The sequence below is a fragment of the Eulemur rufifrons genome, chromosome 7 (assembly GCF_041146395.1).
Source record: "Eulemur rufifrons isolate Redbay chromosome 7, OSU_ERuf_1, whole genome shotgun sequence".
Lineage (NCBI taxonomy): Eukaryota > Metazoa > Chordata > Mammalia > Primates > Lemuridae > Eulemur > Eulemur rufifrons.
This window is the reverse complement of record NC_090989.1, coordinates 944911-961454: the sequence shown is the minus strand read 5'-3', so window position 1 is coordinate 961454 and position 16544 is coordinate 944911. Positions and strand designations below refer to the sequence as shown.

Here is a 16544-nt window from a genome sequence, read left to right as displayed (position 1 = left end):
CAAAGAAAAAAATCTAAAGACAGTATTTTTGTACAGCTGTAGAATGTGTTTTAATCTAAGTGCTATTACAAAAGAGTTAAAGTTAAAAAATTTAAAAGTTTATAAGTAAAATTATAATAACCTGAGGTTGATTTATTATTGAAGAAATAAAAAAGTGTTTACATAAACTTAGCGTAGCCTAACAGTACAGTGTTACAAAGTGCACGGCCGTGCACAGGAACGTCCGAGGCCTTCACACGCACTCTCCTCTCACTCACTGACTCGCCCAGGGCAACATCCAGGCCTGCAGGCTCCATTCATGGTAAGTGCCTCAAACAGGGATACCGTTTTTATCTTTCATACCATATTTTTACTGTACCTCTTCTGTTTAGATGTGTTTAGATACACAAATACTTACCCTGTGTTACAGTTGCCTGTGGGATTCAGGACAAGACCAGCTGTGGAGGTTTGCGGCCTTGGAGCTGTAGGCTGTACCTGCAGCCCAGGCGTAGCTACACCGCCTGGGTCAGTGTGCGCTCACTCTGGGACGTTTGCACGACAGCAGAATTGCCTGATGATGCGTTTATCCGAACATATCCCTGTTGCAAGTGACACAGTACTTGAATTGGAAATCAATAGTGAAAAGATGACTTTTTTTTAAGTTGCCTCTATTGAAAGTTAAAGAAGACCAAAAGACCACAATAAATAGAGAGATACTGTATTCATGAGTAGAGATTATAAGTATCCTAAAGACGTCAGTTCTCTCTAAATTGCACAAATGCAATACAATTCCAGTCAAAATTCCAGCAGATTTTTTGAGGAACTTAAAATGCTATTTTAAATTTTTTATGGAAGAGCATAAGCCAAGATCAAGACACCCATCGGTAAGGAGGGTGGTGGGCTGGTCTGTCCCAGTGGATGCGCAGACAGGCTGTGGTTGGAGTGAGGGAGGAGAGACGGGGAGACCTCTGGGTCAGACCGGAGAACCCGGGGTCCCACCCACACGGGAGGGAGCCCCAGCCTGCCCGGCCTCAATGAGAGCCCCGGAGAGAACGCGTGGTCCACACACGGTGCCTAGACGTGGTTGTCCACGCGGGGAAATGGATTGTTACTTAAAGACAAACAAAAACATTTGTTATGTATCAAGAACTTCAACACTAGAGAAAAAGCACTTTTAGAAGACAATCCAGGAGAATGTCCTTCTGTCCTCAGGTCAGGGAAGGATTTCTTAAATGAAACATAAGCACAGGCCATAAAGGGGAATATCGATGAATTTGATTACATTAAAATTCGGAATTCTGTTTCTCTAAAGAAACCTTAAGGGAGAGTGGGGAACAGACCTGTGCGGCGTGCATAACTGAGGCAGGAATAGTGTTTGAAATGCCTGAGGAGTTGTGAAGTCAGCAAAACTCAACGCGTTGAGAAAAATGGGCAAAAGGCAGAAACAGGCATTCCCCGGGAGGAGAAACACGAGCACCCTGGAGCCGCCGGCAGCCTGCCCCTGGCCCGGGTGGCGGCAGCTGGGCGCGTCCCTTCCTGCCTAGGCGGAGCGGCAGACTCGCCCGTGCGTACAGTTTCAGTGTTTGCTCTTTATTCCGGTACGGTGTTCAGTGGAAAAGACAAGTTACAGAGAAACCTCTGTAATGTGAAACCTCCCTTTCCCCTCCCCCCCTTCTCCTCCCCTCCCCCCCCTTTTACCTGCCCTCTCAGTGATTTGGAGACACTATTGAGAACCAAAAGTCTGATATTTTTTTAATGGCAGAATTATCTCAAAAAGCGGACGGCCCCTTAGCACTTAGTCCTGTTCCCTCTTTTAAAAAATGTGGGAATCGAGTCCTGAAGAGGCGAAGTGGCCGGACCAAGCGTGGGTGGAGCCAAGATGGGACCCACGGCCCCTCCCCCGCACTCACAGCGTGGCCTTCCTGGTGCCGTCACCCAGCTGTGTGGTGGGGAGCAGAGGGGGACCGTCTATCTGACGGTGCAGCTGTTCCTTCGTGGAAAGCAGGACGCGTGTTGAGGCAGGAGGGGCTGCAGCTGCAGCCTCTCTGACCGTCTGGACGGGAGTGTCTGGGTGCTGGCGCTGGGCCCGCCAGGCTCCGGGTTTCACCTGCTCCGCCCGGGGGGTTCTGTGACAGGGGGAAGGGACCAGAACACAGGGGATGGGACAGCCCCAGGCGTACGAGGGTCACCAGCCGAGTCGTGTGTGGACAGTGCCACACATGCCGCTCACTGCCATGGGCGCATCTGCAGACTGGGCAGCTGTGGCCCAGCGAGACCAGGTGACTCGTCTCCACATGTGGGTCAGTGTCAGAGCCAGCTCTGGCCAGGTCCCTGGGCTCTGGGACCCAGACATGGCCCAGTCCCATCCCCGTCCTGACCAGGGCAAGGCTGTGCGGTCTTGGGGGATGCAGGGACAGACCAGAGAGGGCCCTGTCCTCGGTCCTCTGTCCTCGTGGGGCGCAAGGCCAGCTCAGCTGGTGGACACGTGAGCATGGCGAGCACCCAGCCCCACTGTGGGAGAGGAGACAGCGCTGTCAGCAGCCACACGGGCACCTCCCGTGGACAATCCCACCTGGGACGCAGTGGGTGGGGTACGTGCTCTTTCCACGGGCGCCTGAGTCCGGGTGCCTGAGACGTTGCTAGGATCCCCGAGCTCACCTGCTGCCACGCAGAGCGGGGTCTCCAGCCGCCTCAGGGCCTGCGTCTCACCCAGAGGTCAAAACTGTCCCTGTGGCTGCAGCTGGCGTCCTGGGGGCAGTGTCTCTGGGTAGGCTCTCCTGGCACCTTGGTGGATACTCCAGTGCGCATCCACTCGGGCGTGCCCGTTACCTCGCCCACGAGGGTTTGGTCCAGGCTGGCGCAGGTGCCGCCCACACCAGAACCAGGCACCGTCCACCTGGGGCAGTAGCCAGTGCTCTGTGGGGCAGGCAGAGCACCATTGGCTCCCCTAGGCCCTGCTGTGGCCTTGATAATTGCCACCTCTTCAGGGGACTCGGAAAGCTGAGTCTGACCCCAAGTCTCTCTGTCCCCTCACTGGGGCACCTCCCTCGCACCTCCCGGCCACGACAGCTGCAGCCAGGTGACCCCCCGAGCAGGCCCAGCCGACGTGCCTCAGATCAGGGCACAGCCAGGAAGGTGGAAGAGGCCCGGGGCGTGTGGGATGTGCCCAGCCCACGTGCTCACCAGGTGCGTCTGGCAGGCAGGTGCTCCAGGGCCCAGGCCAGACACACAATATTTGTCAGCTTGCTGCGGTGACAAATGCCCCGATCTCGCAGCTCACACACACGCACCAAAGGTTCTGTGTCCACGGCATGACAGGAGGCCACAGGCTCGCCACTGGGTCTGTGCGGACCTTCGTGCCAGGATCCGTCCCATGGAAGCGAGAGGCCAGGCTGACCCACCCACACGCCAGAGCCCTGTTCCCACAGGCCTGCCCCCACCCAGCCCGCCCCAGCTGTGAGGCTTTCAGGGAGCCCCAGGCAGGGGAGCAGCCCCTGGATCCTGGTACTGGAACAGGAAGGGGGCACGCTCTCAGGGAAGGTGGCTTGCTCCTGGGAGGCCCACACAGACCCCACAAGGCTCAGCTGTGAGGTGCCACCACCTGGCACAGCCCCCTGGGACCACAGGCCATCATGGAAGGGTCTTATCAGACCCTCGGAAGCCAGCCCCTCTTACTGGGGACAACAGCTCTGCTGCCCAGGTGTCCACAGCCTCAGCCGTGGTGGCTGCGGTGGCCTCTCACAGGCCGTACACCCCTATCCTGTCACCTGCCTGGCTGTGGGGAGGGCAGCAATCTGGGACCAGGTCAGTGCACAAGCAGCTGTGCAGGGCTGCGTTTGGGTTGGGGGGCAGGTACCTCCCAGCACGTGCCTTGGCGCCCTGGCTGCAGGCCCACGACACCCTCTGTGGAGCAGCCCCGAACTCCGGAGCGTGGGCGGGTTCCGGGCGTTCAGCCTGCTCCCTTTGCTCCCAAGATGTGGCTTCGTCTCGCCACATTTACCTTTATCTTCTGCTATTTTTAGTTTTTATTTAAGAAACGAGGCTAAGAAAAGATAACTAAAAAACCTGCATCAAAGCCCCCCTTGGGAAGCGTGTGGCTGTAGGTTGGGAGGCGGGACGGGTGCGGCCTGCGGGTGCCAGGGCCACAGGCACAGGCAGCCTCCAGACCACTGCCCCGCACCCTCAGTGCCTCTGCGGACCCTCCCAGCGCCAACGGTCTGCAGTCCCGGGGAGACGGGACGCTCCCTGGAGGTGCCTGGAGGGCAGGTGTGTGGGTCCTGGGTGCCCCCAGGTCCCCGTGGGTAAAGCCAGGCCCTTGGAGAGGGGGTGTGCCAAGCCTAGCTTGGGGCTGGGGCCAGGGCAAGGTCTACACAGGGCTGCGGACCCTCTGTGGAACCCACAGGTGACAGCACAAGTTTCATGAGTAGTGAGTGACTTGACTTTGAGTCTCCTAGAAGCCCAACTGGCCTTGCTCTGTGGCTCAGAGCCTCCGTGGGCCACTGGCCTTGGCCAGCCTCCGTCCACACCGGCCTGGTGAGGGAGGCCTGGCTGGTCCAGGCGGAGCTGCCTGGGAGCCAAGGAGGGAGCACGGCGGCTCCCGGCACCGCCCATGCGCTGCCCGCAGCCGGCAAGGCGGGCCCCATTGGCTTCTCCCAGGCCAAGTCCTTGAGTCTGCGCGTTCGCCATGTGTCCGCATGGCTCTATCTGTGCAAAGTTCTGTTACTGCCGTTTTGATTTCGTGTGACTTGTACTCGATGACAATAACCTTCTTAGCTCTCGTGTCCCTCCTACCCCAGCAGTTGACCAAGCTCCACCAGTTGGCCATGCAGCAAACCCCCTTTCCTCCCCTCGGACAGACCAACCCCGCTTTCCCTGGTACGTACCCAGCCCTTTTCTGACCTTCTCTTCTCACCTGGGGACTGTCTCTGAACTGTTTGCTCAGTGCAGTGTGTAGAGCAGGTAGAGGTGAAGCCTGAGTGTCGCTGGTGCAGGGCCGACAAGCAGTGGGTTGCTCGGGGCTGGGCGAGGGAGGTCAGTCGGTCTGTCCCCCACTGCGGCTAGCATACCTCACAGGTGGCCTTGCCGCATCCTTGCTTGTGAAGCAATGTCTGCACTCCAAGGTCTGCGCTTGCCGGGCAGCGCTCTGTGCTGCTACGGGGGGGGGGGGGGGGCTTCCTGCGGGAGGCGTCCACTTGCCCCTTCCTGGAGCGCTTCTGTCCAGGAGGAAGTGTGGGGCAAGCAGGTGTGGGTGCTGCTCTGCGGGAAGCCACTGTACGTCCCAGGTGGCACCCACCAGGATGGCCCCTGCCCTGCCCCGCTGCGGGAAGCAGGGACCCCAGCCCGTCCCAGCCCAGGTGCTATGGCGGGGCAGGTGGAGTCACTGGGCACAGCTGAGCCGGCTGCGGCGGGCAGCTGTGTGTCCCTCCCCAGAGAGGCAGGGGCAGAGCCACACCTGTGGCCGTGGCTGAGTGGGCCACCGGACATGGCTTAGCTGTGCCTGCGCCAGTCATATTTTGAGCTTCCCTAGTTGAAGGGACCGTGCTTATCTCCTTGAGGGCAAAACATTAAACCTGTCTCTTCTTTGCTCTCCAGGAGAAAAGCTGCCTTTACACTCCTCCGAAGAAGCTCAAAATCTGATGGGCCAGTCGTCAGGTAAACAGCCACACTGGGGGAGCAGGCATGGGCCCCCGCTCTGCAGTCCTGTGGTCCCCACGTCCGAGTGCGGTCAGCAGCTTCCCGTGGCCAGAGCCGTGGACCAGCCTTGGCCGGGGCCCCACTGTGCTGCAGCTGGGGGGATCTGAGGGGGCTCAGCGCAGCACCTGGTCGCGGTAGGGTCCGGTCAGGGTGCACCCTCGGTCTGTGGGAGCAGGTATCGGAGAATTTACCATGGTCTGCACTGTAAAAATGTGTTTCGTAGGAGACACAAGCAAACCCTTAAGGAGAAAGACTGGTGTGTGCTGCGCTGTCTGCAGCCCTTTGATTTCCATGAAAATGGTTGTTCCTGGATGGCCTGGGGCAGCCTACAGATCCATAGATGCATCTGTCTGGAGCGAGCATTGAGATGGAGCAGCTGGGAACCTGGCGGGTCCCTGGGTCCCTTAAGGAAGACGCCACGCACACTCCAATCCCCGGGCCTCCTGGCTCATGGCCAGGGCCACGGCCCCCCAGCTGCCAGGGCGTTGCCGTGTGACGACCCTCGTCCCCAAGGCCCCAGGGCTGCTGTGCACATACACGCTGGCCACAGCAGGGTGAAATCGGGTGGGGGTGATGAGAGGTGTCTGATTGTGGCAGTCCTGGGGACCGACGCCTGGGGACCACGGCACGCGTGGGTTTAGGCTAGGGTGGCATCGCTTGTCTCCCAGAGCCCGGAGCATCATCCTCCTCATAAGAAAAGTGCTCACCATGCAGCTGTGTTGTCCTGAGATAGACGAACACTTGTCTTAGATATATCTTTCAATTATTAGTTTAATTTTAGTACCCTCATAAAAGGAATTCTGATACTGTCCTCCCCTCAGTCAGAATATCCCAAGTTCAACTGCTGTGACTCTGCTCTGTGTTCACCCTGAGCTCTGCATTGTTCCGGAATTCCTGTCCATGACTCAGGCAGCACTAGGGAATCTCTTAAATGACATTTTAATTGTTACCATTTATGGGATGGGTATAGATAGTTGAATTACCAAATAATCGTTCTATTAGAAACATCCTTACTAAAAGAAGGTAAAGAACAGAAACTCTAGGTTTAGACATGCAGAAGACAAATAATAGACAGTATGGGATGATTGGTTCATTTGGCACCTGCCATCTGCGCCCCCACTGTGTTGGGCTCCCCCAGACCCACACCCGCCCCAGGGTCCCTGCCTGGGAGGGAGGCCAGGAGGGAGCTGGAGTGTGGGCAGCTGCCCACCCAGGGCCGGGGATGCCGGGGCATGGCTGGAACATGGAGTTGAGTGGGGCAGGGGGCATCTGAGGTGCATTTGGGAACATGGGCTGCATGGAGACCAGGCTAAGGGGGCGAGTAGAAGTGGGGCCACAGAGCAGGCATGGGGGGCTCAGGTTCCGGGGCATCCTGAAGGCTCCTCAGCAGGTGTGTGCTGGTGGAGGGTGGAGCCTGGGGCTCTGGTGTCTGGGCTGAGCTGCAGGATCTGGCCGGGAGCCACGTAGGGCCCAAGGGGCAACCAGGGCCTCAACTTTAGCCTGGGTTGGAGCCGCCTCCTGCTGGGGAAATGGAAATGCTGAGTGTGGAGAGAGAAGGAGAGAGTGGGGCAGAGCTGGCCTATTCCTGAAGCCAGAGCAGGTCTTGTGCCTGAGCTCTGAGAAGTCATCTTCTACCCGAGAGTTGTGAAGGGAGCAGCCTGGGCTTGGGGATAAACTGGCCCCATGTCTCCACTGTTCAGTGTGGAAAGGTGGAGTCTGGCTCTGGGTCCAGCAGCTGATTTTTGACTCGGTGAAGCTATTAGGTCTCCATGCTCCAAACTGGGAGACCTGCCCGGTGGGCTTGAGTATCCAGGCCCGGCTGTGCACAGCCTTTGGATGGCATCAGGTCAGGAGCTGAGCAAGAGGCAGCTCTGCGGGCTTGGCCACTGGCAGCACTCAGGTGGGGCACCGGTGAGGCAGACTGGGCCTCGGCACCGGGGGTCTCCGAGAACACAGGGAGGGTGGGCACTCAGGGTCAGTGTGACCAGCGTGCTTGTCCCCTGCGCATGCCGTGGAGGCCCTGAGTCATGCTGGATGACCCTGCCCCTCAGCCTGGGGCTGGCCGGGGTGCCGTGCCAGGTGTTATGAGAGATTACACAAACGTGGCAGCAAAGTGAAATCATGATGTGCCCCCCAAAACAGTGAAATGTCATTCTGCTTGGGTTTCTTTTTCCTTCTTTTGAGGAATGCTGGGACTCAGGAGGTTGGGTTGCAGTTTAGGACTGAAAACTCACAGGGTCCTGGGCCTCAGGGTTATCTGACTCTCATCATCGGGCCAGCACTCCAGCCCTACCTGGCCCAGGCCAGTGGAGTGTCAGCCAAATGCCGGGGTGTGACCATGAGAAGCCTTCCTGCCAGCCTAACCATGTCCCCTTGGTGTGCCCAGGTCTGGACGCCAACCCCCCAGCCAGCACTCACGAGCTCACCATTCCCAATGATGTGAGTATGCCCCTGCACCCTCCTATCCATGTGCGGAAATGCCAGGTGTGGGTGGCTGTTAGCTCTGCCACCCTTGGGCAGAGGGACCCCTGCTCAATGATGGCCTTACCACCCAACCCCACTGTTTCATCTCTTTTCTCCTTCCTTTCCCATTTAAGTGTGTTTAATGCCCACAAAAGGCATGTGGTTTTACACCCCTAAGATATTAAACAAGAGTGGGCCAAAGAGGACTTCATGGTTTAATCAAAAGTCTGTTGGGAATTGGACTGGGAACCCATGTTGCTGAGAACGCACTGCCCCAGTTCAGGGTCAAACCTTGAAGAACAGAGTGGCCAGGAATTCTCTGGAGTGATCAGCCCTGGAACCTCTGGAGGCGTGGGAGGGTCCCTGAGTTGGCTCCGACAGACCTGAAGTTAGCTGGATGTCACAGATCTGGATTCTCATATCTAGTGCCTGTCAGCCTGCTCACACCTGAGGGTGTGGCCTTACGAGCTCCTCTCAACACACCAGTTCTTCCCTAGACTAAGCAGGGGTCTGGTGGAGAGGGAGGACTATTCTCTGTGTCCTTGGACAACCCCAAACTGAGAGACCATGGAGGGTGTCCTTGAAGGGTAGCTGCCAGAGCAGCAGGGAGAGTCCCTGTATGGGCTGTGGTGATGGCTGCACCCCTTCTGGGTCAAATGTCCAGGGGCCTTTTCTGCCCTAGAGCTGTGAACTTCAGGAACCTTCACTGCTCCACCCCTTGCACCTGCCAGGCAGGAAATCCAAGCCCTGCCTCTTCCCTTCATGGAAGCTAACAACCAGGAGCACAGGTTTGGGAGTTCAGGGAGATCACCCGTCCTGCACGTGGAGGATGGACAACGAGGAGGAGAAGAGGCAGAAGAGAGCAGGGGCACCAGAGGACAGGACCACGAGGCTATCTGGCCAGTGCCACTGACCCTCCTGAATAGCTGTCTCGTGACGATGCCTGCTCCAGGCCACCTCTGTAGGGCCGTTCTTCAGGCACAATCTGCACGTCTGTTCAGAGCCACTCGGACACTTAACGCTCAAGCAGCCTTGTCGCCAGCCTTCTGGTTCCCACGAGCATTTCTGAGGTTGGGCCAACTTGAAGAGCAGCAGCACACAACCATCTCCCCAGGCAGGGGTCACCTGCCTGGCACCGCTGCTGCCCCCACACTCTTGGAGGGAGGGATGTGGGTTTCTTGCACCCCCCACTGTGATGGATCCTTGAAAGTGTGGATTCTGTCACCCTCCTGAGTCTTTTCACCCAGGTGACAAAGCTAGTGGACCTTCTGCCCTGTAGGGTTTTTCCTTCTTATCTGGTCACCTGAATCACACTGTCTCGCCAGCACCAGATACGGATGCTCTCAGCCAAGCTTTTATTTTAACCCTGAAATGAACTTAAAACAAGAGGATGAGGCATCTTGCAGAGAGCTGGTACCTCTGTTTCCTGTGGCCTCCTTCGGCCAGACAAATGCTGCTTTCCCCAGTTCTTGGCTGCCCACTTCCCGTCCGCCTGGAAATCTTTCTAGGGAGGGGAGACCTGCCCCTCAGAAGGAGGGTGGCTTCACCTCCCCCTGTGCCTGTGGGGGACACCCTCCTGTGCTGCTCCATGGCAGAGCCGTTGGCAGTACTGACAGGGGCTTTCTCGCCCCTGGGCCTCGGCGTCTGGGCTGCAGGGGCAGGCGCGTTTCCGCCAGAGCTGGTGTGCAGCGTGTGGTGGCTACCTGCCACCTTCCTGGAGAAAAACCGGGAAATAAAATGTGCGTTTGTGCTGATGCTTGCCTGGCACCTCATCCACATCCGTCTCTTGGTCACAGTTGGATCATGCCGATGTCCACAGGTCGTCTCAGCTTGCCTGCAGAAAGACACTTGGTTGCAAGAACGTCAGACTTTGGCTCCATAGCACAGCCGCTGGGGACACAGGCCTTTTGGGTCCATTTCTGACGGTCACCATGGGCCTCCCTCATGGCCCACTTCAGTGCTTGCTCTTGGCCATGTCGTCTCTGGTGTCCACAGTCACCTGCCTGCTGGGGCCTGGCCCCTCCCAGGTCCTGAGCTGCAGAACCCCCAGGGCCTTCTGGGAGAAGGAATCGGAGGTGTCAGACAGTGGGCTCAAGGGGGAGAGGGAGGGCAGGTGTTACTGCCATTCCTGTGTGATTCAGCTCTGATGTCTGGTTAGGGGGAGCCCCGTTATTTCAGAATATTTCTATAGTTTGTCTTTAAATTTGCAATGGAGCCACACAAGGGTGAGAGGAGAGAGTGATCTCTCGGCTCTCGGGGGGCGGGGGCCAGCAGGTTCGAGTGGGGCCGGGTAGGGGCGCCCTTGGGCTGCAGGGCCCGGCCCAGCAGGTCTCCTCTCTCACACCGAGCAAGCCCAGGGCAGGGCGCTGGGAGAAGCCTGTCCTTCTCACGTCCCTTTCTGACCACGGAGGGCACCGCCTCAGAAGTCACAGCAACGTGGTCAGCATGGCATCTGTCGTGGAGAGGGCGTGCCCACTGCTCACCCGCACTCAGACCCCACTGCTGTCTGGAGGGCAGAGAGGCTGGAGGCAGAGGCAACGCCCCCGACAGCCAGGGGAGAGATGCCCTGAGCAGCTCGCCAGGGGGTGGGAGGAGGCGGCGGGAACAGGAGGAAGTTCCAGGGCGCTGCTGGCCAAGAGGGTTTGCAGGTGGAGGCAGATGTTGAGAGAAGAGGGAGACGCTTTGTGCTGGGGGGAGGTGACTCCCCAGTGGGCTTGTCCAGCAGAAATCAGAGTACAGGAGGCTGTCAGTACTGAGGGTTCAGCAAGCACCACTGCGCTCCAGTGCAGAAAGTGCTAGAAAGGAAAGCGGGCTGCCACAGTGGCTGAGGAAGGGGCCACATGGAGCCTGGCAGCCCACGGCTGTGCGTTCCCTCCTGAATGTTGGCATTTTACCAGGACTCATGGTCACACTGCTGGGGGAACAGTGAGGGGACAGTGGTACTGCCCGGTCAGAGATGGGCCCTGGGCAGAGATGGGCCCACAAGGTCTCTGGTCACTGTGGCCACATGCAGGTTGGGGAGCCACCTCCTGTCCTGGGGGCACACTCAGAGCACCAGACACAGGCTTAAGCAAGGAGGGGGTGGGCAGCACCCAGAGGTGGGGGCTGGGGGCAAGCCTGGGAGATGCATGTGGGGCCTGGGGAGGTGGGGCAGGATTGGGGAGGTGCGGGTGGGGCCCAGAGGCACAGGCAGGAGATGGAGGAAGCTCTGGCTTGTCTAGAGCAGAGGTCTCTAAATGTTTATAAAGACTGATGGTTTTATGGTCTAGTGAAAAAGCTGGTTGTAACCTAGGTAACCAGCAGAGATGGCATGAGGCGCTGTGGGTCTCCTTGGGGACAGGAGCTAGCTTGCAGGGCACTGTGCTTCCCGGGCTGAGGGGCGGCTTGCCACGCAGGCTCAGTGTGGTCTACGTTTGGAAGTGGATTTTCCCTTCTCTGCGCCATCTCACGGCCCATCTTGACGCAAGAACAGAAGAACAGAACGTGTTTCCAACACCGGGTTCACCATGGTTCTGACACCCCCGACCAGCAACCCCAAGCGGAGGTGGCAGCAGAAACAGACTCGGGGCTGGTGTCGCCCTCTGCCCCCCGGGCGAGCTCCAGTCTGGCTCTCGAGGCCACGTGTCTGGCCACTCCTTTTTCCTATCCTCGCTCCAGAGCTCTCCCCGTTGGCCTGTGTGAGCACGGAGGGGTTCCATTCCATCTGAAAGTCGAGTGTTGCTGGCTGGCTCCTCTGCAGTCTTCTCTGGGGGCCCGAGATGTCCCCCCCACAGCAGGGGACTTGGAGGGGCCTACACAGGGCGACTGTGGCCATGGAAAAGGCCTTGATCCCAGGGCTGCGCCCGGCGGCCCGGCCCTGCTGCTTCAGGGAGGGCCTTGTTCTTGGCGACCACCTCTGCCAGAGGCTACTACATCCCCGCTTTAAACAGCTCACATGGGAGTGAAAGGGGACGTTTGACATGTCCTCAGAATTTCATCTGAGTTCATCCAAAGATGGCTTTTAGGCAGCAGTGAGTTTTGCTGAGGCTTCAGATACACATGTCTTCAACAAGCTTGGGCCACTTCCACTCTGAGCAGAACCGTTGTCACCCTGAGGATGCAGCCAGAAAGGTGCTGACGTGACCTCAGCCAGCGCTGGCATCGGGGCCCACACAGCGCCCGCCAGCCCAGCTTGGGGTCTCTCCCGACCAGGCCCCCGGTGGAAACCAGTGTGAAGAGCCGAGGCCCAGACTGAGCCCTCGCGGCCTGGGGGGCCTCCCCCAGGAGGGCGCTGAGCAGAGGCAGCTCCAGGCTGGCAGGCAGAGGTGGGGTCTTTAGTCCCATCTCCCCGACACGGGTCCTGGGTCAGGGGATACCCTGCAGCCGCCAGGCCGGCTGTGCCTCTTCCCTCGGGAGCCCTGAGCCCCGGGCTCGGGCTGGAGACCGAGGCTGGCAGCTGATACGCAGCTCCTGGGGGCCGTCTCGGGCTCTCTAAGAAATTCCCTCCCTCCTCTTTTTTGTAGCTAATAGGCTGCATAATCGGACGCCAAGGGACCAAAATCAATGAAATTCGGCAGATGTCTGGAGCTCAGATCAAAATTGCCAATGCCACCGAAGGGTCGTCCGAGCGTCAGATCACCATCACGGGGACCCCGGCCAACATCAGCCTCGCCCAGTATCTCATCAACGCCAGGTGAGCCGCTCTCGGCCTCCACGTGGACGCCCCACAGGGACCCTCTGGCCGCTGCCCACACCTCAGCTGACAGCGACGACGGGGTGGGGGCCCGGGCTGCGCTCTGCCTCCCCTCGGTGCCTCCCCCCGGCTGGGTGCCGGGGAGTCTCCACGTGGACGCTCCACCCTCACCCTGACCCTTCGCTTTCCGCGTCTCTGATGAAGAGCAGGAATCAGTGAGTGTCCCCAGGAGGGCAGGTGGCCCCTGTGGCCCTGGACAAGTGCCTAGACGTTGGGCCCTGTGGGCGGCAAAGCTGGAAAGCCGGCCCTCGTGCGCACAGAGCTGTCCAGAAGGACCGGTGCTCTGGTGTCTGCCCCACTGCCCTCATTCTTCCTCCCCAGAGAAAAGTGCGGGGTCGGGGCAGGAGAGAGCTCCGCAGGGCCCCTTCCTTCCCTGTGTCCTGTGCAAACGTGGTCCGGAGCCTCAGCGGGCCCAGCTTGGCCCCGAGCCAGTGCCCATGCGGCCACACGGGCCGTGACGCCAGCACCACCAGCCCACGCCACTGGTGTGAGGAACACACCGGCCTCACTTCCTCCCACCAGGGCCCCACGCGGGCCTGTGGGAGGGGGCTGGACGGGGCCTCCGAGTGGACACGGCCGTGTGGGTGTGTGACTCCCTGTCCCCGTCCTGGAGTCCCTCCCACGGGGCCCTGCCCGGCTCCCAGCTGCCGAGCAAGTGGGTGACGGGTTGTGTAGCGACGAGGACCCCTCCCCCCCACTTTACCCACCTGACCTCCCGCAGAGTTGGTGCCAGTGTCCTGCGCCGGCCTGGCCCTCTCCGTCCCTGCGGCTGCCCTGCCTGTGGGGTTGGCCAACCTGGAGCCAGTCTGGGGACAGGGCCTGCTCCACGGCTGCCCAGTAGCATCGTGTCAGCCCCCTGGGGCCGTGCTGGGGGTGGGGGCTCTTGCCCACGGCACGTGTATTCCTGTGACAGCCACCGTGGGAGCGGGGCTCGGGAGGCTGGGCGTGCCCGCGGGGCAGACCCCGGGCTCCTGGAGCTCCAGCGCCTGGAGGATCGAGCCCCCGAGCAGGCCCCACTCACAGATCTGACGTGGTGACAGGCCCTGCTCAGCTCCGGCCACTGCACAGTGGGATTGGTCACGCCGTGGCAGTGGGCCGGCCAAGGCTGTGAGGAGCCGCGGAGCCCCCGTCTCGGTCCTGATCCGTCTGTGAAGGTGTGGCGACCCGTGTCCCCCTGTGCCTTATCTTGCAGGCTGACGTCCGAGGTCACCGGGATGGGCGCGCTCTAATCCTGCCCAGCTTCGTCTGCTCCGCGGCAGCCGCGTCACCGTCCGCTCGAGCCCCCGGCCCGGCTGGCACTCTGTACAGACCACCCGCCCTCCCGCAGATACAGGGGCCTCACGAGCAGACAGGGGTGCGCCACGTGCGCACTCGCAGCGAGGCCGACCCGCATCTCCGCGAGCTCCAGGCCCGTCCCAGCCGCCTCTGTAAATCCACGTAGGCTCCGCCCTGTCCAGGCGTCGCATGCTGCAGTAGTTACTTCACACGCGTGGGGTGTTCCCGTGAGACACTTAGGTGTATTGCTGCTTCGTGTCAGTGTCCCTGTCTGTCTAGGGTCGGCGTGGCATTCCGACGGCACGTCTGCACACCGCCCTCCTCGCCCCGAGACCCCTGCTCTCACTTGGCCCTGTCTGCCGACTCGACTTCTCCTGAGCCGCGTCGTCGGGGCTCGTGTTGCCGCCTCAGGGCTTGTGCCGGGATCGGGGGTGCCCTTCCCGCCAGCCGGGGGAGTGCGAGAGAGGGAGCTCGGAGGATGTGGGGCCGTGGCCCGGGGGTGCGGTGGTGGCGGGCGCTGGCCCTGACTTCACTGCGATGTCACGTGCTGGGAAGGCCCTGTGCCCGGGCGTGTCCTGGGGAGGACGGGGAGCAGGGACGCACCAGGAAGCCCCTCGGAGCTCAATAAATGTCGTGGCCCCCACCGGCTCTGGCTGTCGTCTCTGCCCCACCCAGCGCCTCCAGCCCCGCGAGCCCGAGCCCAGCACGGGACCAGGCTGCCGCTCACGGAAGCCACGGCTCTTCCCCACACACAGATCGGGCTCCGTTCCCTCTTTCCCCAGCTCGCATAAGCTTTTTTTATTTTTACTTAAGCAAAGCTACTGAAAATGATAAAAATGAATGTTCCATTCCTGCCCAGACACCAAAGTGCCAGTCCCTGATCTGTGAGACCTGCCTCCCCCGCGGCTGCTGTGGGCACCGTGGCCGGGGCCTTCCCAGCATGGCCCCTGGCCACACCCACCCACCGAGCGGTTTTTCCTCTGGGCCCAGCAAAGTCTGGTCACCCTCACTGCTCCTGACTGTGCCCCCTCTAGGCAGAAGCCCTGGCTGCAGCTCGAGCCCACCTTGGCAGCCCCCACACTCTCCCCAGGTGGTTGGTGACAAAGGACCCAGCCTTGGGGCAGGGGTGTGCTGAGCGCGGGTGCCTGGGAAGGGGGTGCGGCGCTGGGCTGTGTGGGGCCTGCGGAGGCTCCTGCTGCAGCCCTGCGGGCTCGGGGCACCACCTCCCCACCTGGGACCCCGGGAGGCCAGAGGGCCTGGCCGATGCACAGGGACCTGGGCCTGGGGCAACTACACGACCCCTCCCTCTGGAGTTGCCTCTGGGGGTCAGCAGCCCCAGGAGGTCGGCCTGTCCCAGGCTCCGGGCTGGGCGCAGCGTCCACTGACTGGACCCCTTGCTGTCCGCCCAGGCCTGCCACAGACACTCGCCCTGCGCACCCGGCCCAGGGCCCTGACACGGCCGCCTGGACGCTGGGGGTCCCCAGCCCTGTGGGGGGGCGCACGGCAGCAGGAATGGGCCCAGCAGGACGCCGGGCGCACTGTGTGGCAGCCTGGGGACACAGCTCTCTCCCACGGGATTCGGACACAGAACCCGGGAGGCACAGGGACACGGAGGGCACAGGCACCCGTGTCAGCAGGGGAGCAGATGGCCGGTCCCAGTGACAGGTGTCCTGGAAATGAGACACCACGTGAGGAGGGGAGTGGGAAGTGCAGCATGGAGTGGGGTGACCGGGAAGGGCCCCAGACGGTGCAGGCGGACGGGACCTGAGGAGGGGAGGGCTGAGCCTGCCAACCGCGGTGGGGGCTGCAGGGGACTCTGGGGGTGGGTCGGGTGAGGCAGGGCAGAGGCCTGTGGTGACAGCGTGGTGGCCACTGGCTCCACCGAGGTGCTGAGGGCCGGCTGGTACGGTCAGACACAGGCGGGAGCGGTGGGAGGTGGCGCGGGCGGGGGCGTCGGGTCCTGGGGGCATCTGGAAGGAAGGACTGACGGGACTCGCTGAGGAACTGACACGGTGGGAAAGGAAGAGGCGTCCAGGCCACACTGAGGCCCGGTCCAGGGCCGGACGCAGAGACTCGCCCACCCGAGACCCTGAGACCCTGCAGGCGGAGGGGGCGCGGGGCCGGGGCGGGGCGGGTTGGTTCAGCCAGGCCGGCTCTGGGGTGCAGGGCAGGAGGGGGCGGCCACGGGGAGACTGCTGGACCCGGGTCTCAGAGCCTGACGGTGATTGAGCGCCTGCTGTGTGCCTCTCGCGGTGGCATCTGCCCTCTAGTGGCGGTTCTGTATTCTCAATGAGGACGTCAGCACTGGCCTCACATCATTTCGGGTCAGTGATTCTGGTCTGCGCTTCCCTGTGACTCTAGTAACCAGCCCTGTCCCCCGCGGTCCACGAGACACCGACAG

The 16544-nt window shown here is 60.8% G+C and overlaps 1 protein-coding gene across 10 annotated transcripts in view; it reads left to right on the top strand.

Moving 5' to 3' along the window:
- The window catches only part of PCBP3 (poly(rC) binding protein 3), a 236683-nt gene extending 222559 nt beyond the window's left edge, over nt 1-14124 (top strand). For 3 of the 10 annotated variants that reach the window (XM_069472208.1, XM_069472205.1, XM_069472202.1), the window contains 5 exons: nt 4779-4854; nt 5572-5631; nt 8060-8112; nt 12639-12808; nt 14061-14124. In XM_069472208.1, coding sequence (XP_069328309.1) covers nt 4779-4854; nt 5572-5631; nt 8060-8112; nt 12639-12808; nt 14061-14097 — 396 coding nt within the window. In that variant the 3' untranslated portion in view covers nt 14098-14124. Of the gene's footprint in view, nt 1-4775; nt 4855-4935; nt 4939-5571; nt 5632-8059; nt 8113-12638; nt 12810-14060 lie in introns of those variants that run through there. The other 7 variants (XM_069472204.1, XM_069472201.1, XM_069472207.1 and 4 more) reach the window with 5 other exon arrangements.
- Nucleotides 14125-16544: the final 2420 nt, after the last annotated feature.